This window comes from Trichomycterus rosablanca, chromosome 15, assembly GCF_030014385.1.
Source record: "Trichomycterus rosablanca isolate fTriRos1 chromosome 15, fTriRos1.hap1, whole genome shotgun sequence".
NCBI classification, from domain to species: domain Eukaryota; kingdom Metazoa; phylum Chordata; class Actinopteri; order Siluriformes; family Trichomycteridae; genus Trichomycterus; species Trichomycterus rosablanca.
In genome coordinates, this window is record NC_086002.1 from 13439109 (window position 1) to 13463027 (window position 23919).

At 42.1% G+C, this 23919-nt stretch overlaps 1 protein-coding gene across 2 annotated transcripts in view; it reads right to left on the minus strand.

The window, feature by feature from the left end:
- The window catches only part of vps8 (VPS8 subunit of CORVET complex), a 186825-nt gene that overhangs the window by 44435 nt on the left and 118471 nt on the right, over window positions 1-23919 (minus strand). For both annotated transcript variants that reach the window (XM_063010938.1, XM_063010937.1), the window contains exons 39-40: window positions 23269-23351; window positions 15827-15907 (exon numbers count right to left, since the gene is read on the minus strand). In XM_063010938.1, the coding sequence (XP_062867008.1) occupies window positions 15827-15907; window positions 23269-23351 (164 nt within the window). The remainder of the gene's footprint in view (window positions 1-15826; window positions 15908-23268; window positions 23352-23919) is intronic.

Consider the following 23919-nt stretch of genomic DNA (forward strand, 5'->3'; position numbering starts at 1 on the left):
AAGGTCATACAGCGGTTTTCCAGGACAGGTTCCACTCGGAACAGGCTTCGCCAGGGTCGACCAAAGAAGTTGAGTCCACGTGTTCGGCGTCATATCCAGAGGTTGGCTTTAAAAAATAGACACATGAGTGCTGCCAGCATTGCTGCAGAGGTTGAAGACGTGGGAGGTCAGCCTGTCAGTGCTCAGACCATACGCCGCACACTGCATCAACTCGGTCTGCATGGTCGTCATCCCAGAAGGAAGCTGACGCACAAGAAAGCCAGCAAACAGTTTGCTGAAAACAAGCAGTCCAAGAACATGGATTACTGGAATGCCCTGTGGTCTGACGAGACCAAGATAAACTTGTTTGGCTTAGATGGTGTCCAGCATGTGTGGCGGCGCCCTGGTGAAAAGTACCAAGACAACTGTATCTTGCCTACAGTCAAGCATGGTGGTGGTAGCATCATGGTCTTGGGCTGCATGAGTGTTGCTGGCACTGGGGAGCTGCAGTTCATTGAGGGAAACATGAATTCCAACATGTACTGTGACATTCTGAAACAGAGCATGATCCCCTCCTTTCGAAAACTGGGCCTCATGGCAGTTTTCCAACAGGATAACGACCCCAAACACAACCTCCAAGATGACAACTGCCTTGCTGAGGAAGCTGAAGGTAAAGGTGATGGACTAAACCCAATTGAGCACCTGTGGCGCATCCGCAAGTGGAAGGTGGAGGAGTTCAAGGTGTCTAACATCCACCAGCTCCGTGATGTCATCATGGAGGAGTGGAAAAGGATTCCAGTAGCAACCTGTGCAGCTCTGGTGAATTCCATGCCCAGGAGGGTTAAGGCAGTGCTGGATAATAATGGTGGTCACACAAAATATTGACACTTTGGGCACAATTTGGACATGTTCACTGTGGGGTGTACTCACTTATGTTGCCAGCCATTTAGACATTAATGGCTGTGTGTTGAGTTATTTTCAGAAGACAGTAAATCTACACTGCTATACAAGCTGTACACTGACTACTCTAAGTTATATCCAAGTTTCATGTCTATAGTGTTGTCCCATGAAAAGATATAATGAAATATTTGCAGAAATGTGAGGGGTGTACTCACTTTTGTGATACACTGTATATATATACAGCAGTATGTGTGTGTGTGTGTGATTACCTCCATACATTAATAACATTAATATAGATTTTTGCTTTTACATACATATGGTTCTCATATGTGGTTACTTCAGTTTTAAACCTCTCACCACGGTACAGCCCCCGCCCCACATATACACACACACACACAGTGCTGTTCTGCATCCGTGTTCATAATGCCTGTCTTCTTGTCTGCCTTGTCAACCTTTCCCTCTCTCTCTCATTTGCCCTCTAATCATGCTACTGGAACACAGCCACACCAAACTGCCAGGCAAATTACACACCGAGATAAAGCTAGAAGTACCCGCTGGCACGGTCAAACAGAAACGATGTGGATCAGTTAAACATCTGAGAGGAGCATCTGCAGTCATCATCGAACTACTCACAGTGGCATCTTATTGAGGAAAGGAGTCGTGGCCTCTATATCAAGCAGGCCTGATGAGGGAGGCGTGGTCCATTTGCTTGCCAGACCTAGTGAGCAAAGCACAGTCTTTGTACCAGTCAATCCTAGTACAGTTAGTCCCGGGGAATTAGGCATGGCCTCAGTACTAGTTAGTCTCAGAGAATGAATGAAGCATGGCCTTAGTAGTAGTTAGTCTCAGAGAATGAATGAAGCATGGCCTCAGTACTACTTAGTCTCAGAGAATGAATGAAGCATAGCCTCAATACTAGTTAGTCTCAGAGAATGAATGAAGCATGGCTTCAGTACTAGTTAGTCTCAGAGAATGAATGAAGCATGGCCTCAGTACTAGTTAGTCCGAGAGAATGAAGCATGGCCTCAGTACTACTTAGTCCCAGTTAATGAAGAAAGCATGGCCTCACTATTAATTAGTCCCAGACAATGATGCAGAGAATGAAGCATTGCCTCACTATTAATTCGTCCCAGAGAATGAAGCATGGCCTCAATACTAGTTAGTCTCAGAGAATGAATGAAGCACGGCATCAGTACTAGCTAGTCTCAGGGAATGAAGCATGGCCTTAAGCATGGCCGTACTAGTTAGTCCCAGAAAATGAATGAAGCATGGCCTCACTTTTAATTAGTCCCAGACAATGAAGCTGGCCTCAGTACTACTTAGGCCCAGAGAATGAAGGAAGCATAGCCTCACTCTCAATTCGTCCCAGAGAATGAAGCATGACTTTAGCACTAGTTTGTCTCAGGGAATGAAACATGGCCTCAGTAGTAGTTAGTCTCAGGGAATGAAGCATAGCCTATTAAATTAAGTTTTCTGTCCAAGTCTTTTTTGAGAAAGCTAAAATAAGGATCTGTCAGAGATAAAACCATGTAGTTGACAAGAAAATTAGACCAAACTGCTGCCACTTAAATCCCCTCGACCTTAGAGCATTCACACAAACACAGCTTGGATACAAAAATAGGCCGTCACTCCTCTCGATGTGACAAAGAGGTGGAAAAGTACAAAAAGCAAACAAAATGGTAAAGGTCTGACCGAGATCTAGACTGCTGCTCCCTTAAAACTGAATTCAGAGAAAAGTCTTCAAAAACATGTGAACAGCAGACATCTTTAAAAAGAAAACAGTGGGTGGTAAACAAAAAAAAAAGAAAAGAAGAAGAATCTAGCAGAACCTCAGGTGTGTACATGCTGACAAAGTCGAGAGACGAATTCTCGTCTCGAAAACAATCAAACAGCTTTCCTTTCCTCCCACGGAGAGAAACCATTAAAAAAAAGTGTGTGCAAATTGGGAGCAGAATTTGTTCCGTCCTCAAGTCAAATGAATCTGACTGAACATTTCAAAAGAATGTTATAAAAGTCTTCACAAACGGTTCCGGCAGAATTTATAATTCCAAACCAGTCGGACTGTGCAAGCTACTGATAAACAGGATTTCATCCGCTATTAATGTCACGCCAATTGTTAAAAGTCGACGCAATTTAGAAGTTCAAATAACGTCCCACTTCAGGCTAATCCCAGTCAGAAAAGTTCATTTCTGTTGTTTACAGATCTAGGTAGCTGTGAGTCGGGCACAGAGAGAAAATATAGGAACACACACTGGACAGAAGGTAAATCCAGAAGAGCTACTTCAAGAATTGCAATTCCTTGCTCTAGAGCAGGGGTCACCAACCCGGTCCCGCAGGGCATGTTCTAAAATAGCACTAGTGACCGTAGAGCTCCATCTCAAAATGATATTTGCGTTGCTGATCTTTTTGAATCAATAACACTTGCATTGATGTAGATCTGAAAATGACAATACTGAATATAAGATTTCAAGAACAGAAATGTTGTATGTTTATATGAGCTCTGATCTTGTCTGGGTGCGGAGTTTTATATCGTGCACGTAACGCTGAGACAAGCAGGCGTGCGCATCTACGATGGGGTGCGAGATGCAAACCAGTGGCGATTTCTCTAAGACTGCAAGGGAAGCTCAGCTTTGCCTAAAATGTCAAAAATTAAATGGTCAAATATGTACAGTTGTGTTAACATTTCATTGACTACAAATGCGTTAGAACACGTTCATCTCGATGACGAGTTCGTTCAGAATCAGCTACTTATCACAAATCACTGACTCACGCTTCTCATACATTCCCGTAGCGTCAATGCATTTGCCCGTAGAAGCTGAGCGTCTATTCACTTCAACGGGACTGCATGGAACGTTTTTTTTCATTGCTTCGAAACTCGCCGGTCATTGGATAAATGCCACGATTTTGTCCCGCCCCCGGACGCTGAGCGTCTCTGGGGGTGAATGGAGCTGTGGGCGGGTCTGGACGCTGAGCTTCTGCAAGATGATTGGAGGATCAGTTGAAAGGCTGAATCCCGTTTTGATTGACAGCTATTTTGAGATCTACACCTTCACTTAATCACTGGGAGCTTCAGTCCCATCACAGATTTTGCGAGTGAAGTCGAAAGACAAACAGCAACCCATTTCTTGATATTTGCTTGGTGAAATTACTTGACCATTTCCATTGTTCATTGTGTAAATAAAACACACTCATAATATTTGTTTCAGTTTAACATAATTTCAACATTTCCTTGTTCGAGTTTAATATAGTTTCGTTAGTTCGACAATGAGCTTCCCCTCTTTGAAAGACCAGCAGCCGCCACTGGTACAAACGGGATATGATTTAAAGATGTGACTTAATGATTTCCAAAAAAATGGTGTGATTTTGATCAAAATGCTACAAATGTGCTAATTCATACAAAACTGTCAGGAACAATATTTACAAAAATATCAGAGATGTGATAGCTCTGACTTCCAAATATTGAAACAGATTTAGATTAACAGAAATAAATAATGTTACATGTCTAAATATCTGTGTTTCCTATCATGGTAAATCACTGTTAATTATTGTGAAGAATGACTAACGTGATCAGACAGTCTGTTCACATACATGAATATTATTACTATTATTAATAATCATAATATTATCATTAAAAGTGAACCATGCAACTTTATGGAATTCAGGAAGTTTGTATCCTACAAGTAGCCCTTCGGCTTACTCAGTATCCTTAAAGTAGCCCTCTGTGTCAAAAAGGTTGGCGACCCCTGCTCTAGAACAAAGAGACAACTGTCTAAGAACACAAAAAAAAGGCAAATTCCACTTCGCAGGATACCCATCCATATATCCCACAAACCTACCAAACGTCCCCAGTCATACTACAAGGGAATTAATGCCAGTAGCCTCATCTACATGCAGCTAGAATATCAATCTCAAACAGAGCTGGTAGGTGGGCTCAGGAACTGAATCAGCTGGCCAAAAAGCTTACTTCATCTCAGCCTTTGTATCACCTTTACTCTTGACTTCCTGGCTGACTGAGAGATGAATAACTAGAGAATATTCAGCTACACCTGCAGCCCTATCCTCTGCCAACGTCTTTTCTTTTTCAGCATTTAGCAGATGCTCTTATCCAGATCGACTTACAGAAGAGCTTCTACAGTAAATATTTCCTTTTCTAGTTTAAGTAGACAACAGTCCAAGAAGACAAATCTGCTGAAACCCTGTTAAAACCATTTTTTATGAAATGAGAAGTGAATCATAGCTTCAGTAAAAGTACATGTTAGTTCTCAGCTTAAGTACTTACGAAGAGGTGGGTTTTAATCGTCTTTTGAAGACGATGAAAGACTCAAATGTTCGGACAGACAGTGGAAGTCCGTTCCACCACTTGGTTGCAAGTACAGAAAAGAGCCTTGATGCTCGTCTTCCTTGAGTTCTAAGTGAAGGATCAAGGTGAGCAAGACTAGTGCCTCTAAGGTTGCGTGGTACAGAGCGGGGTGTGATGAGCTCTATGAGGTAGTTTGGAGCTGGTCCATTTTTGGCTTTGTAAGCGAGAATCAGTGTTTTAAACTGTATGCGGGCAGCTACTGGAAGCCAGTAAAGAGAACGCAGCAATGGGGTTAGGTTGGTTGAAAACCAGGTGAGCAGCTGCAATTTAAATGAGTTGCGAGTGTTTAATAGTGGACATGGGAGCGCCTGCCCGGTGGGAGTTGCAGTAGTCGAGCCGAGAGATTACAAGTGACTGGACAAGAATCTGAGTGGCTTCCATAGAGAGAAATGGTTGAATCTTCTGGAGGAACTGGCACAATCTTGTCATACTGGCTACATGAGGAGAGAAGGACATCTGGTTATTCAGGACAACACCAATGTTTCGTGCTTTGTCAGATGGTTTTATCTGGGAGTCATCAAGAAAGATGACTAGGCATTGGGTTGGAGATTGATCACCAGGAATAAGTTTCAGCTCCATCTTGCTGGGATTAAGTTGTAGATGATGAGCCGACATTCATAGTGAGATATCTCATAGACATGCTGAGATGCGAGCTGAGACTTGTGTGTCTAAAGAAGTGTCATCTGCATAGGAGTGGTAAGAGAAGCTTACCAGAGAGCAAGTGTAGATTGAGAATAGAAGAGGGCCAAGTACAGAGTCCTGGGGAACACCACTTGAGAGAATACATCGATCCCTTCCATGACACCTGGTAGGAATGCCCTTCCAGGTAGGAGGCCATCCATTGCCATGCTGAACCAGTTATACCAAGGTTGGAGAGAGTGGACAAGAATATACTATGATTCACTGCGTCAAAGGCGGCAAAGAGGTCAAGGAGAATGAGCATCGTTGACAGTTGGCGGCTTTCCTACCCACCGAAAGAATTTGACTGGTAACAGAGAAGGTCATTAAGGTGAGGTAATCAAGCAATTGTGCCAAACTTTCTCCTAGAAGTGGGCTCAGGAGTACACAGTCCATCGCCACTCACCAAAAGAATCTAGGAGTCGTCGTGGTGCAGGTTTGGTTTTTACCAGAAAATGGCACTCCACCCTGTTAGCCTTTCATCTTAACATATCATGCCACTACTGTTACCTTTCCAACAACGCTTCAAATTATTGTTGACTATAGACCACCTGGCTCCTAGGAGACTTCCCAGAAGAGTTAGACAGGCTTTTGAGTCTCTTTCCTGCAGTTGGGACCCCTCTTACTCGAGTCTTCCAGCCTTCTCGCTCTCCTTTAGTCTTGAGACAACTATCCTCAGGTCTGGACCTCAATGCTACCCCAAATCATCTCTTGAGCCATCCCTTTGTGTCTCTCTCCCTTTATCTTCCTGCTCCCAACTCTACATATGCTTTCCCTACTTTCCCTAGTCAAAATCTTCACTCCTTAGAGGCTACAATTCTGATATGCCAGATCCTAAGTTCCAGGCCACACCTTGACACGATTTCTTGACCTCACACTCCACATTGCTACCAATACGTCTACTTCATCTTCTCATCAATTGACCATCTCTGCTCTCTCTCCCTCAAACCAGGAAAACCTTCCTGTCCCTTTGTTGTTGCAGATCTTTTAGCACTCTCACCACACACCAGCTCTCATTTGACAGGACCTCTGCAAGACATCCTTCTAGAAAGTAAGGCTTGAGCAGTCTGCTCCAGATTCGCACAAATGTCATATCATCTTTTCTTTACTTAATGCTGATAGCATCCACATTCTTCTATGAATGGATAAACCAAATCAATCAACCACTACTTCTGCTGACCCCCAAACCCTGCTTTAATACTCCTCCTACAAAAGAGGTTGTGGAATTACTCTCATCCGGCAACCCCAAAACCTGTGCACTGGAGCCTATCCCATCTATGATCCTTCAAACAATCTCCCAAAACCTTCTCCTTGACATCTGGTACTATCCCTCTAGTTTTAACAAAGTCACAGGTTATCCTTCTCCTTAATAAACTCATACACAACTAAAGACCTGAGATTGTAGGGCTGTCTACAATCAGTTCTTTTCCCTCACCAGAATGACCTCCAAGATCAGTATCATCCAGGCTTCAAGGCAACACACGTCACACAAATAACTCTAGTGACTGTCTTCAATCTGGATCTGCAGTCTTTGGCATAGTAAATCTCATTTTCCTATTCACCCTCTTCAGCCTTGGGATAACTGGTTCAGCAGACGGTCGATAGCAAAATCTTGTCAGATCAACAACATGAGCCGAGAAGGACAGCCTGCTATCAGGTCAACATAGAGGTTTCGTACATTATCAGATGGTTTGATCTGAGAATCATTGAGAGAAATGACTAGGTATTGGCACAGACTATATCTTTGGGAATACACTGATCAGCCACAACATTAAAACCACCTCCTTGTTTCTACACTCACTGTCCATTTTATCAGCTCCACTTACCATATAGAAGCACTTTGTAGTTCTACAATTACTGACTGTCCATCTGTTTCTCTGCATGCTTTGTTAGGTATTATTTAGGTGGTGGATCATTCTCAGCACTACAGTGACACTGACATGGTGGTGGTGTGTTAGTGTGTGTTGTGCTGGTAAGACACAGCAATGCTGATGGAGTTTTTAAACACCTCACTGTCACTGCTGGACTGAGAATAGTCCACCAACCAAAAATATATCCAGCCGGCAGCATCCTGTGACCACTTATGAAGGTCTAGAAGATGACCAACTCAAACAGCAGCAATAGATGAGTGATCGTCTCTGACTTTACATCTACAAGGTGGACCAACTAGGTAGGAGTGTCTAATAGAGTGGACAGTGAGTGAACACGGTATTTAAAACTCCAGCAGCGCTGCTGTGTCTTATCCACTCATACCAGCACAACACACACTAACACACCACCATCATGTCAGTGTCACTGCAGTGCTGAGAATGATCCACCACCTAAATAATACCTGCTCTGTGGTGGTCCTGTGGGGGTCCTGTCCATTGAAGTACAGCATGAAAGGGGGCTAACAAAGCATGCAGAGGAACAGATGGACTACAGTCAGTAATTGTAGAACTACAAAGTGCTTCTATATGGTAAGTGGAGGTTATAAAGATTTGATATGCACATGTTGGAAACATTTTCACTCCTTCATCCTGGTCCAGGTTGGAATGGGTCCGACACCACCAAAAAACACCGAGTGCAGGGCAGAAATACACTCTGGACAGGGTATCATTTCCAGGTACGGCAAAACCCCCTTTACCCCATTCACATTTACAAATTCACACATTCGCTCACTCACTCATTCACACTTGCAAATTAGAAAGCAGGCCAAACTGCTCACACAAAAGTTCCTGTTGCCTTGGAAGTGATGTTTTCAAGTTGTCGTAAGAAAAACATCCAGCTGAAAGTCATTATTTCTTTGTGTTGCTGTTGGTCCCTGTTTACAGTGTTCCACTCAGAGCCAGGCATGTAAAAGACTGAGTCGGTCTCATTATGATGAAGCCATGCTGATACGTTCATGAATGAAAGCAAATTGCTTGCTTGTGCATCGTTAAAGCAGCATTTGCAAACTGCTTACTGCGAGCAATTTTAAACCCCATTTCCAGAAAAGGGACACTTTTTAAAACGGCAAAAAAACTAAAAAATGCAATTATATATAAATAACAGTGACAGTTTTTTTTACTACCACTCAGCGCTTGGCTTGAGCAGTGTGTTAATACATTATCAAAGTGCGAATATGAGACGAATCTGCATTTGTGTAAAAATAACCGTCAAATTCACTCTGAAAGCGTCCACATGTATCTGTGTTTAGCTGGATTTTCCTCACTGTTTCACTTTTAAACTTGTGTTATAGCTCGGAGTGCTGAGAAATTGTGAGAATCAGCTTTTCCGAAAGAGTCTAAACCACTTATCGTTTAAAAAAAAGCTTAATGTAACTTAATGTATTAAAAGAATGACATAGTAACACTGAAGCTCTCTTAATTATTACTGATCATAAGTTCTCTACACTAATGAAGTTCCACGCTTGTTGTTTTAGTAGAATAAGTCACGTTAAGCTTTGTGCACCGCCACACTCCATAGGAAATTACGGCACAGCCGCTTCTCATGTGAATGCGCCTTTACTGAATGGAATACGGTGTTTCAAGTTCAAGCATCTCCACGATTAAGCATAATGAAACAATAAAGATATAAAGGTAAAGTGCAGGTTTTTATTGTATTTCAATGTATTTATATTATATTTGTGTTATTTTCAGTGTCAAAAACAACCCCATTATTTTACATTAGTTTAAAATATATGCAGTTCCACAGGACCATGGAATGCATTAACAGGTTTCACATACATCCATATGGGGAAAAAAATACCTTAAAACTCAACGTCTTTTAAACTCCACTCCCAGAACCAATTGAGGTTGAGTTTCAAGGTACTACAGTATAAAAAACAACAAAAAGTGATGCCTGCAACACACTTAAAATAGTTGGGACAAAGGCAAAACAAGACCTATGGTTATACACTGTTCTTAAGGGTTCCACAAAGTAGCAGCTTATCTGGTAATAGGTAAGGTTGTCACAATTGAGTCTAAAAGGAGCATTCATCAAAAGCTTAGTCTTTGCGAGTAAGGATGGGTCGTGGTTTGCCCCTTTTGTGTCAAACTTCATGAGAGAATTTAGTTTGTCAACAGTTATTTAGTTTGTTTTACATTCTACAGTTCATAACATCATGAAAAGATTCACAGAGTCCTGGAAAATCACAGTGCTAAATGTGCGTATCCATCTGGTTGAGAAAGCCTCATGCTACCTTGAATGACAGTCACATGGGTTTAAATGTACTTTGGAAAATTCTTGTTACTTAACACACTCTGCCTCTGCATCAATAAATGCAAAGTAAAACTGTTCTATGCAAAGAGGAAGCCGTTTGAATAATTTGTACAGAAACTCTGGCAAGTTCTCTGGGCCTGAAGTCATCTGAGATGGACCAAAGGACAGTGGAAATGCATTCTGTGGTCAGACAAGTCCACATTTCCGCTTGACAGATGTCAGATTCTACCAGACCAGCTAGACTATTACCAACAAAAAGTGAAAAAAACAGCGTCTGTAATGGCATGCGGTTACATTAGTGCCCACAGCATGGGGGATCTGCATATATGTGAAGATACCATTGATGCAGAGGCAAATATTTGCATTTTGGAGAGACATATGACTAGGGCTGCCACTAACGACTTTTTCTATTGATTAATCTATAAACTATTTTATCGATTAGTCGATTCATCTAAACGATTAATTTTCCTCCAAAAAATTTGATTTAGAATCTCATTTAAGCTTTTATTTTAACAACAAACTGTATGGCATAATAATATGGCACTAAACTAAATGTAAACAGGGTGGCATTCTGTACACAAAGCAAAGTGCTTAAACTTACAGCAGAAATAAAATAGTTAGATTTAGGCACGTCTCATTACATCCAACGTACAGTAACGACAGAATGAGCCCAGATTCTAACCTACACATTCACTCAAAACTTATTTCAAATTCTAAGCCATGTAAACAAAGTGGTAAGTGTTGGGGCGCATTCACATGAGAAGCTTTTTGTGCTTTGAGCGGCGCGTGTTGCTTCTCACGTGAATGCATCCTTCTCACGTGAATGCATCGCTAAGAAATACGGTATTCCAAGATCTCTGGATTAAGAAGCTTAATGAAACAATACAGACATGCAATATCGTGCTAGTGCTGCTGTGTGGTACACAACAAGTAGCTGAGGGAAATCATATGAACGGTTATATGAATGGAGACGTTGTAGAAATTAAAAATGATCATTTACAAACATAGTTTTAAAAGACTTAAAATATTAGGTTGACCAATCGCGGCAGCCCTACATATAATGCCACCAGGATGACTTCTTTCCCCAGTAACTTTATGTCTGTTTCAACAGGACATTGGCAGGCCTTATTCTGCACTTATTCTAGCCATAGAGCGTGTGTGCTCGACTGGCCTGCCTGCAGTCCAGATCAGATTTCTATTAAAATGTATGCCACATCATGAAGAGGAGAATCAGACAACGACGACCAAAGACTGTTGAGCAGCACAAGTCTTGTATAGCAGCAGTCCCCAACCTTTTTTGCACCGCGGACCGGTTTCATATAAGATATAATTTCACGGACCGTCGGGGGGCTTTGGGTTTAAAATAGAATAACGGAGTTGGTCACCAGTGGTTGGGGACCACTGTTGTATAGAGCAAGAATGAGCAAAGTAAGTATCTTCAATTCCCAAATGATTAAAAAATATTAATGAAAAGAAATGGTGACGTGAACCAGTGCTAAAAATGAAACGTGTTGCAGACATCAATTTCTAAACAGCATTTAGTTTGCCATTAAAACAGTGAAAATCTTTCCTTTGTCCTTTTGTCTTCAAGTAAATTAACAAATGACAGATTTCACATTTTATCGCATTTTTAGAAGGTGTCCAATTTATCGGAAAATGGGGTTTTGTACATTGTGATTTGGATAAAAGCCTCATCCGATTGAAGCAGAGCTGTTAAAGGAGCCAAAAGTAATACAATTACTGGAAGATTACACCTCCTTCAACTGCCCGGAATAAGAGAGCCATTACTAAACATGAAGAACGGAGGAAGAACCTCTTGATGAGAATTACACCGCCTATTGGGACTGAACTCCTAAATGTAAAGAGAGAAAAAAAAAGCTACTGCTGCATTTTCTATGGACTTACTGAAATGCCCGTGTGCATGTAATACAGTAAGAGAGTAAATGCGTAGGTGTGTGATGATGCTATATTACCTGCTACCTTCAGTGTTTCTGGGATCAACTTGTGACCCACTAGAACCCTCACCTGTATCACTCACTCACTGTCTTAACCGCTTATCCAATTAGGGTCGCGCTGGGGTGCTGGAGCCTATCCCAGCTTTTCAATGGGCGCAAGGCACACAGTAACACCCTGGACGAGGCGCCAGTCCATCGCAGGGCAGCAGACACACATATACACACACATTCACCTATAGGGCAATTCAGTGTCTCCAATGAACTTGACTGCGTGTTTTTGGACTGTGGGAGGAAACCAGAGCTCCCGGAGGAAACCCACGCAGACACGGGGAGAACATGCAAACTCCGCACAGAAAGGACCAGAGGATCGAACCCAAGACCTTCTTGCTGTGAGACGATAGTGCTACCCCTGCCACCCCTCATCAGAATCAGTAATGGATTAATCATTTATGTTAAAAAATAAATAAATAAATAAATAAATGAAGGATTCATTAGTATTATTATTGTTATGTCCTTTTCATTAACCACTTTATCCTGGTCAGGGTTCACACGGGTCCGGTTGCACTAAGAAAAGATAGGCACAAGGCAAGAATACCCTGGACAGGGCGGTATAATCATTGCAGGGCTTCAGCCATCTCCAACAGTGTAGATGCCCAGCTGGTCAATAGCACCAATGAGATCTGAACCTTGGGCGCTCAGGTGGCGCAGCGATAAAACACACTAGCACATTAGAGCTGACGTCTCAAACTCATGAGTTTGAATCTCAGCTCTGCTACCGGTAGGCAGGGTGCCTACACGGACAATGATTGGCTCATTCGTAGGAAGGGTGCCAAAGAGGATTCCTCATAACTGATGAAATTACGACCTTTGCTGGCTGATTGATGGCGCTGCACAGAGACGAGGAATAATGGGGATCAGTGCGTGACTTTCCGTGTGCGAATCTGATCCACATATGAACTCATCAGCACCAGTGTCGAAGGGGGCGTGTGTTAGTCACGGCTCTCCTCGGTCAGAAGTGGAGGTCAGCATCAGTAGAGAGGAAGTGTAATGCTATTAGGTAGTTGGATACGACTAGACTAGGAGGAAAATTGGGGGAAATCTTGGGCTAGCGTAATAGACCAAGCACAATCCCAATTTAGATTTTACAATTAAATTAAATGTACATTATTTATACAGCTTCTCATTTTTATGTTATATTTATTAATTAATTAATTATCCCTTGTTTACCCAGTTTAGTTGTATCTAATAGCAGCCTCTTATCTCCAAACCTGAGTGGGCCGTAGACAGTCAAACACGACCTCCTATGAGAGCGTGTTGCCTAAAACAGGTGCATTACACTGCTGCACCATCTGAGCACCATTATTACTACTTACACTGATCAGGCATAACATTATGACCACCTTCATAATATTGTGTTGGTCCCCCTTTTGCTGCCACAACAGCCCTGCAAATGTGATGCACTGTGTATTCTGACACCTTTCTATCAGAATCAGCATGAACTTCTTTAACAATCTGAGCTACAGTAGCTTGTCTGTTGGATAGAGGGCCAGCCTTCGCTCCCAACGTGCATCAACGAGCCTAGGCCACCCATGACCCTGTCGCCGGTTTACCACTGTTCCTTCCTTAAACCACTTTTGATAGATACTGACCACTGCAGACCGGGAACACCCCAAAAGAGCTGCAGTTTTGGGGATGCTCTGACCCAGTCGTCTAGCCATAACAATTTGGCACTTGTCAAACTCGCTCAAGTCCTCACGCTTTGAGGATAAAATGTTCACTTGCTGCCTAATATATCCCACCCACTAACAGGTGCCGTGATGAAGACATAATCAGCGTTATTCACTTCACCTGTCAGTGGTCATCATGTTATGCCTGGTTGGTGTATGTAGTAGGGCAGATGCAGCGTAGCAGTTAAGGTACCGGACTAGTAATCGAAAGGTCGCTGGTTCAAGCCCCATCACTGCCAGGTTGCCACTGTTGGGCCCTTGAGCAAGGCACTTAACCTTCAATTGCTTTGGATAACAGCGTCTGCTAAATGCCAAAAATGTACAGTGGGGTCAAAAAGTATTTAGTCAGCCACTGATTGTGCAAGTTCTCCTACTTAGAAAGATGAGAGAGGTCTGTAATTTTCATCATAGGTACACTTCAACTATGAGAGACAAAATGAGAAAAAAAATCCAGGAAATCACATTGTAGGATTTTTAAAGAATTTATTTGTAAATGATGGTGGAAAATAAGTATTTGGTCAATAACAAATAAGCAAGATTTCTGGCTCTCACAGACCTGTAACTTCTTATTTAAGAAGCTCTTCTGTCCTCCACTCGTTACCTGTATTAATGGCACCTGTTTGACCTCGTTATCTGTATAAAAGACACCTGTCCACAGCCTCAAACAGTCAGACTCCAAACTCAACCATGGACAAGACCCAAAGAGCTGTCGAAGGACACCAGGAAGAAAATTGTAGACCTGCACCAGGCTGGGAAGAGTGAATCTACAATAAGCAAGCAGGTTGGTGTGAATAAATCAACTGTAAGAGCAATTGTAAGAAAATGGAAGACATACAAGACCCTTGGGGTCAAGATCTCATCCCGTGGGGTCAAAATTATCATGAGAACGGTGAGCAAAAATCCCAGAACTACACGGAGGGACCTGATGAATGACCTGCAGAGAGCTGGGACCAAAGTAACAAAGGCTACCATCAGTAACACACTACGCCGAGAGGGACTCAAATCCTGCAGTGCCAGGCGTGTCCCCCTGCTTAAGCCAGTACATGTCCAGGCCCGTCTGAAGTTTGCCAGAGAGCATATGGATGATCCAGAAGAGGATTGGGAGAATATCATGTGGTCAGATGAAACCAAAATGGAACTTTTTGGTAAAAACTCAACTCGTCGTGTTTGGAGGAAGAAGAAGAACCCAAGAACACCATACCTACTGTGAAGCATGGGGGTGGAAACATCATGCTTTGGGGCTGTTTTTCTGCAAAGGGGACAGGACGACTGATCCGTGTTAAGGGAAGAATGAACGGGGCCGTGAGATTTTAAGCCAAAACCTCCTTCCATCAGTAAGAGCATTGAAGATGGAACGTGGCTGGGTCTTCCAGCATGACAATGATCCTAAACACACCGCTCGGGCAACGAAGGAGTGGCTCCGTAAAAAGCATTTCAAGGTCCTGGAGTGGCCTAGCCAGTCTCCAGACCTCAACCCCATAGAAAATTTGTGGAGTCCGTGTTGCCCAGCGACAGCCCCAAAACATCACTGCTCTAGAGGAGATCTGCATGGAGGAATGGGCCAAAATACCAGCTACAGTGTGTGCAAACCTGGTGAAGACTTACAGGAAATGTTTGATTTCTGTCATTGCCAACAAAGGTTATGTTACAAAGTATTGAGTTGAACTTTTGTTATTGACCAAATACTTATTTTCCACCATAATTTACAAATAAATTCTTTAAAAATCCTACAATGTGATTTTCTGGATTTTTTTTTCTCATTTCATCTCTCATAGTTGAAGTGTACCTATGATGAAAATTACAGACCTCTCTCATCTTTCTAAGTAGGAGAACCTACACAATCAGTGGCTGACTAAATACTTTTTGACCCCACTGTAACAGTTATGTAGTTCTGACAGTCCTCACCTTATCAATGATAAATGCACCCTGCCATGGCAACAAAGCTCACAAATAAATAAATAAAAAATTGAGAAAAAGGCCAATACAGAAGCAGCTAGAAAGCAAATCCAGAATAGAGGAATAAATAATAGAAAAAAGCGCAGTACCTGTTCGTAGTTAAAAGTGTCCAACATGCCAAGAATGAGGCCCTGGATCTCAGCTAACTTCCCTTTACCATATACAGGGTCCTGAAAAAAAAGCACACACACACACACACACAGGAATCAAATACGCTTATATGGGTAAAGATCTGAATAGCATCAACCAAGGAAAAGTAGAATACCAACACACACACACACAGCAGTGGGCATGTTATCAGCCTGCTGCACACAGTCAGATCATTCTGCGCTCAGCAGGGATTCAAACCAAACCATACATTGAGATCTCACAGGCTTCTCTCTCTCTCTCTCTCTCTCTTACACAAACAGTGAGTGAGTCCACATATCATCAATTTATATTCAAAAAGTAAAGAAGTACATACTTTCAGTACAGAAGTATGCAGTATGCACTCAACAGCGCTCGTACTACATCCGCCATCTTACCAACGTCAAGTGATGACGTGCGGACGTGATATCACCATAGTTACAGACTCATTACAAACCCCAGTCGCCAAAATTTTGGATATTTATTGTCTTTTTGTTATTTATTCGTCTTTAAAATGTTTATTTTATTTATCTTACTTACACTTGTAAACAGAGGACTCTCCGTTTTCTGCTATCTTTCTTGTTTCTTATTCCGCTTCGAACACCTACGCAGCTCCAGTTGCATTATGGGATACATTAGTGGACCACGAGTGTGCATCGCTTGCATACTCAAACATGGCTGCCCAATAAGTAGGTCATCCGGGTACTTCTCGCGTACCTTTTTGTGTATACTATGTATTCGGACATACTAACCGCTCTCGCGTACTCATTTCGCGTACTATTGAGTGTGGAAGTATGCGATTCCGGACGCAGCTATTGTCATTCTGCCTCTCGTGTCGTTCTGCCTCTCTTGTCTGATCACTCAGGTTTGATGACGGTTGTGGAGGTGGGCGCTGTAACAAGCCTTCATGACTGTGTTACCGGCTCGCTCTCCCTTTTAGTTATGCTGTAATAATTAGAGGTGCCGAAGTCTAAAGCTGAGGTGGTTCTGACGGAAACCTGTTTACCCACCCGAGGTTAAATCCTGCAAGTCGAGACTGCTGTGCCAACAATGCTGCTCCTGCTAGATATGACAGAAACCTGGCGTGTTTGCACCAAACATGTCAAGAATTCACTATGGACTTTATCACAGACTGGACTGAATAATAAGGAATTTAATTTTGTGTATGTATGATTTGTGTGGATTCTGCTAATTTAAGTTGTCCTCCAGGCCACCCAAGGAGGATGTGGGTCCCTGCTGAGTCTGGTTCCTCTCAAGGTTTCTTCCTGTATTTTTAAGGGAGCTCTCGGCTTGCTCAACAAAGGGTTTTGGTCTGTTGGTCCTGGATTCTGTAGTTGCTTTGAGACAATGTCTATTGTAAAAAGCGCTATATAAATAAATTTGACTTGACTTGTTCCCCACCAAGAAGTCTCACTACTATAAAAACAATAGAACAGTTGGCTGTTTGGTGTTGTGGAGCACCTGGATGTGTGTCTACATTATGCCAAGAAGACAGTAGCCATGACCTTAGATAAGCAATTGTTCCTGCTCATCAATCTTGCAATAGTTATAATAAGGGTCCAACTAAATTCAAGAGAAAATGTGCTTAATTAACGGACCTCGTTTTTCAAAAATTACAGATTTCATGGATTTTTTTTAAAGAAAAGTGCTACATTTCACTTTGTCACCTTTTGAATAAGCCATTGCTAACTGAATTGACTTAGGATTGCAAAGACCGCCTCATAGCACAAATTAACCATGAAACGTGAGACACTTGAACAGTACACGAATGGTAAATTGCTAAACACAAACCTTAAATTTTGAATTTCACAGCAAATTGCATATTACACGGGAAAGCGCTTATTTAGGTAGGGCCTTAGTTATGAGGTTAATTCAAAACATTTTTAAATTCAGCATTCTACAGTGTTAAAAAAGACAGTTACGTCAGATAGTGCATCCTGGTGCCATGTGTTCCCCAGGTAAGAGACACACACGCACATTCACGTGATGAAAAAAAAAAAAAAAAACGTGATTAATCAGACCAGGCCAGCTACTTCACCTTCTTGTTTCTCTACATACTTTGTTAGCCCCCTTTCATGCTGTTCTTCAATGGTCAGGACCACCACAGAGCAGGTATTATTTGGGTGTTGGATCATTCTCAGCACTGCAGTGACACTGACATGGTGGTGGTGTGTTAGTGTGTGTTGTGCTGGTATGAGTGGATCAGATTCAGCAGTGCTGCTGGAGTTTTAAAACACCTCACTGTCCCTGCTGGACTGAGAATAGTCCACCAACCTAAAAAATATCCAGCCAACAGCACCCTGTGGCCACTGATGAAGGTCTAGAAGATGACCAACTCAAACAGCAGCAATAGATGAGCGATCGTCTCTGACTTTACATCTACAAGGTGGACCAACTAGGTAGGAGTGTCTAATAGAGTGGACAGTGAGTGGACACGGTATTTAAAAACTCCAGCAGTGCTGCTGTGTCTGATCCACTCATACCAGCACAACACACACTAACACACCACCACCATGTCAGTGTCACTGCAGTGCTGAGAATGATCCACCACCTAAATAATACCTGCTCTGTAGTGGTCCTGGGAGAGTCCTGACCATTGAAGAACAGCATGAAAGGTGGCTAACAAAGCATGCAGAGAAACAGATGGACTACAGTCAGTAATTGTAGAACTACAAAGTGCTTCTATATGGTAAGTGGAGCTGATAACATGGACAGTGAGTGTAGAAACAAGGAGGTGGTTTAAATGTTATGGCTGATCGGTGTATGTGTACATATGTATATATAAATTTGTTTGTTTGCCTTTAGATGTCTCACAAGACATGTATTTTTGCCCAGTCCTGCATGTTTACTGCCAGCCAGCCAGTTTAATAGCAAAAGAACCGCCGTTCTATCTGATAAACAATAAAAGCTTTGTGCTTTCTGACCTACGTTTCGGGTTTCTCTCAGACTGGCTTCAGAGGATGCGTATCAGAACCCTGACTAGTTCACAGAGGGGCTAAAGACACTGCTTGTTCTGACATTTCCCTTAAGCATTAGCATTCACGCTGGGCCGAATCGCAATTAGCATTCACGCTGGCCCGGATCTGCATTAGCATTCGCGTTTGTCCGGCCCTGATGATCATGCTGAGCAAATGCCATCAAATGTCACCATCAGCAGCTGTGCTGCATCATCAGTAGTCGAGATACCCGTTTAGCTTGGGTCCTATCTTAAGCTCTGGCTGTGTGATTATGGAAAATGCTACAACATAAACACAGAGGGGGAATAATGACAAAACCAAAAATGTTCCACACTTAAAACGGCTTTTTAAAAGTAAAAAATAAAATCAAACTTTCTACATTAGCAATTTATTTAAACTAATGTGGTTTTATACACTGATCAGCCATAACATTAAAACCACCTCCTTGTTTCTACACACATTGTCCATTTTATTGGCTCCACTTACCATATAGAAGTACTTTGTAGTTCTACAATTACTGACTGTAGTCCATCTGTTTCTCTACATACTTTTTAAACCTCCTTTTACTCTGTTCTTCAATGGTCAGGACCCCCACAGGACCACTATAGAGCAGGTATTATTTGGGTGGTGGATCATTCTCAGCACTGCACTGACACTGACGTGGTGGTGGTGTTAGTGTGTGTTGTGCTGGTATGAGTGGATAAGACTGCAGCGCTACTGGAGTTTTTAAACACCTCAGTCACTGCTAGACTGAGAATAGTCCACCAACCAAAAATACCCAGCCAACAGCGCCCCATGGGCAGCGTCCTGTGACCACTGATGAAGGTCTAGAAGATGACCAACTCAAACAGCAGCAATAGATGAGCGATCGTCTCTGACTTTACATCTACAAGGTGGACCAACTAGGTAGGAGTGTCTAACAGAGTGGACAGTAAGTGGACACGGGATTTAAAAACTCCAGCAGCACTGCTGTGTCTGATCCACTCATACCAGCACAACACACTTAACCAACAGTCAACAATCTACCAACGTATAAAACTTTAAGCAACATGCAGGACTTGATCTGGTCCCTCGAATCGAGTTCAGTGTCGAGACGTACTTAAATTGCTAACCGAACCACAAAGGAAGATAATTTCAGGGTAAAATCTCTATTCAGAGAGACGTCCGTGCCTGATTTTCCAGGCCGGCAAGTTCCTGGTGTTAACCAGCCTACCCTGTTGCTTTTAAGCTTTGTGGACAGCATGTAATACACCACACTGAGAACAGTGTGTTAACACCCCCACAATTTGATCTGAAAGATTCTTTTACTGCCTTTAAAGCTTTTGAGGCCCTGTGTGTGTGTGTGTGTGTATGTGTGTGTTGGGTTGAATTAGAAATACGCATCTGTCTCATCCGCTTATATAAATAAAGAGGCCGAAAGTAACTCAGTGTGCAGTCTAATAATACAGAGTACAGTAAGCAGAACATGAACTCATAGTACAAACATGGATAAGCGTCTAGCATCACCGCAATGATTACACTTTGATTTGGGGTTGTTATTAAGATACTGACCGGATCTACTTTAGAGCTGTACAGCTACCAGTAACCAATACAAACTTGTCTGGAATTATAAGGATATACCCTGAGCAGGTTACAGGACATTTAAAATATTTTATATTTCTAGGGCTGCCTTTTTAATTTCTACAGTGTTTTTATTCATATAAGCGTTCATATGATTTTCCTCAGCGCTACTTGATGGTTGGCGGCATTAAGCGCAGTCTTAAAAAATGCCGTCTGCAGCAGTCAGAGGCCGATTTTAGCGCTTTCAAAGAAAAGCTAAACGTTTTCCAACACCCAAATCATCAAAAGTTTGGAAATAATTAAAACTGGCACAAAACAAAAATGTGGTTTGTACACTGTGCAAAACTTTGATGGTACCACAGCAGCACTAGCGCCATGTTGCACGTCTATATTGTTTCATTACGCTTCTTAATCGTGGAAATCCTAGAATACCGTATTTCTTATAGAGTTCAGTTAGACCGTCGTGCACTTTGCTTTGCTTCTCATGTGAATGCGAACCACACTTACCACTTTGTTTACATGGCTTAGAATTTGAAGTAAGTTTTGAGTGAATGTGTAGGTTAGAATCTGGGCTCATTCTGTCATTACTGTACGTTGGACTTAATGAGACGTGGCTACATCTAACTATTTCATTTCTGCTATAGGTTTAAGCACTTTGCTTTGTGTACAGAATTTGTTTAATATGGAGCACTTGAGAATTTGATAATATGGACATAAACCCTGTTTACATTTAGTTTTGTGCCATATTATACCATATAGTTTGTTGTTAAAATAAAATAAGTTTAAATGAGATTCTGAATAAAATTGTTTAGAGGAAAATTAATCGATTAGATGAATCGACTAATCGATAAAAATAGTCTACAGATTAATCGATAGAAAAATAGTCGTTAGTGGCAGCCCTACATATTTCACATTTAAATAATTTTTTACTTTTTTTATTTGTAAGATGACTATCATCTCAATTATTCATCTTGGACGTTTCGACTAACCGATTGCTAACTGAATTGCCGTAGGATTGCTAGTGTACCAGACTTTTCTGTGCTGTAGTGCGCTGACAATGTTTGATGTATGTGTTTACATATTGAGTGCATTCTGTCCATTTGGGGATTCCATATTCAAAGGAAAAGTGTGCTTCTCTACACACGTGGTCATCTCTGTGTAGTCTGTGGTGCACCTCAAAAGAACAAGCCGGTAAATATTCTGCTCCTGATAGTTTGTCTATGTACAGTTTATTTCTTACTTTATACACTCAGCAAACTCTGAAGACGCTCAGTTACACTAGGACGCCTCATAGCGCAAATTAACCAGTAAACATGAGGTATTTGAATGCTATGCGAATGAAAAATGTTAAATCAATGAACACAAACCTTATATTTTAAATTTCACAGCAGATTGCATTTCACAATGGTCCGTGACATTTTCAGAACAATTGGGTAGGGCTTTAGTTATAGATTTGTAATGAGTCCCACAGCTTTCCCACTCCTAGTAACATCAGTTCCAGGCACTCACAGTGTTTGGCATTTTTAGCCCTTATTGCTGTTGACCTTTCGAGTTTTGCTGATGTTTGATTGGCAAGTCTAAGGTGTTCCGTATTCACGATTCTCCTACGCACACAAACTAGTAAACTAAAGATCGTTCAAAAAGTGTAAGATGTAATAAAAGAGCGTTTCTATGATCCGCTACTCCATGAGTAAGTGTGAACATGTTGGTCTGAAAACGATTATGCTGGTTGGATGATGGAGCACACTGGTGGATTCTGCAACACCCTGGAAAGACATCATCGCACTCACACTGAGAAGCGCTGATCCAGAAATAACAACAGTTTAGCTTGTTTAGACAGGCCACAGTGTGTGTGTGTGTGTGTCTGTGTGTGTGTGTGTGTGTGTGTGTGTGTGTGTAAGAGAGAGAAAGATACATGTAGGATGTTTTCAATAATACCTGCTCTAGCTGTTTATCTACATGTAAAAGGCGAGTAAAAACGGTTTTAAGCCTTATATCCGACCCTAAATTAAGAAACACCATGACGAGGTACAGACTGAGCGCACACGACGTGGTCGTGGAGACGGGGCGACACACCCGGTCCTGGCTGCCCCGGGAGGAGAGGCTGTGCCAGCACTGCACTCTCAGAACAGTGGAGACGGGGCTGCGCTTCCTCACCCAGTGTACCAAGTACCACCACATCCGGTCCCAATTCTTCCCTAAATTTAATAACATCATCCCCAACTTTAACTCCCTTCCAGACCCCGACAAACTGCCCCACCTACAGCACACTAGCAGCACTCTATACACACACCTGCCACCAGGTGAGGGACAGTGGGTGACCATGTCACACACACACACACACACACACACACACACACACACAACAAATGTTTATTACTACCTAATTAATGTAAATGTCACCATTTGTATTGTTAATATTGTTTTTATTATTATTTTATTTTCTGTATATGTAACTATTTTGTACATTTTTGTTCTTATTGTTATTTTTATTATTTCTCTCTAACTGAGCTTTGGCAATACGAATGTCCTTATTTGTCATGCCAATAAAGCTTCTTTTGAGTTTGAGTTACTAGTGTGTGTAAGCTTTGGGTAGAGCATTGGGCTATCAATTAGAAGATTGTCGGTTCAAATCCAGCCTCTGCAATGTAGACACTGTTGGGCCCTTGAGCAAGGCCCTTGACCCTGTCTGCTCCAGGGGCACTGTACAATGATTGACCATGAGCTCTGACCCCAGCTTCCAAACATATGCATATGTGGAATATGTATATATGACTAATAAAGGCATTTATTGCATCCATGCATTCATGATGTGGTGCACTGAGTGTAAATGAACGAATGAATGAATCTATAACAGGTGTATAAAGTGTTTATGACGGGTGTATTACCTGTAAAATGCGCTGGATGATAGCGGGCAGGGCGATGAAGCTGGACATGTTGTTCAGCACCTTCATAGTTAGTTCCTTTAATGCTGAAAACACACACACACACACACTTTTGGTTAGCTCAGGGTTTTCCCATGATTGGTTTTTAAATCCCTAGAGCAGTGGGTCCAATCAACAAAGAGTCAGTGTGGCTGCAGGTTTTTAGATCAATCAGGTACAAGCTAGACTTAATACGCTTTAATTTATCAGTCGGTCTTGATCATGATCAGGTGCACGTCTGGTGTAGCTTCTTGGACTAGACTGGTTTGTAAGTACCTATAGCACACTGGCCCAAAAGTCAGAATCTTTATCAACCAATCAGATTGCAAGTCCAGAAAACACTAGGTGTGAGGCAAGAATACCCTGGACAAGGTCAGAGCTTTGACCACCCCTTCATCAGACATAGCCGATCATGCATGTTTGTGTGGACACAAGCCAGCCGATAGCACGGCTGAGATTTGAACCCAATGGTAACGTCTGCCAGCAGAACAGATCTCTGTGCCCCTGAGTGCATTTATGCAGTCTTAATGGTTTTGATTTAAGGAAAAAGCTAGAATTATGACCACTTATCACCAGCAAACCAGCAGCGTGTGTTTATTCTTGCGAAATTTTGGA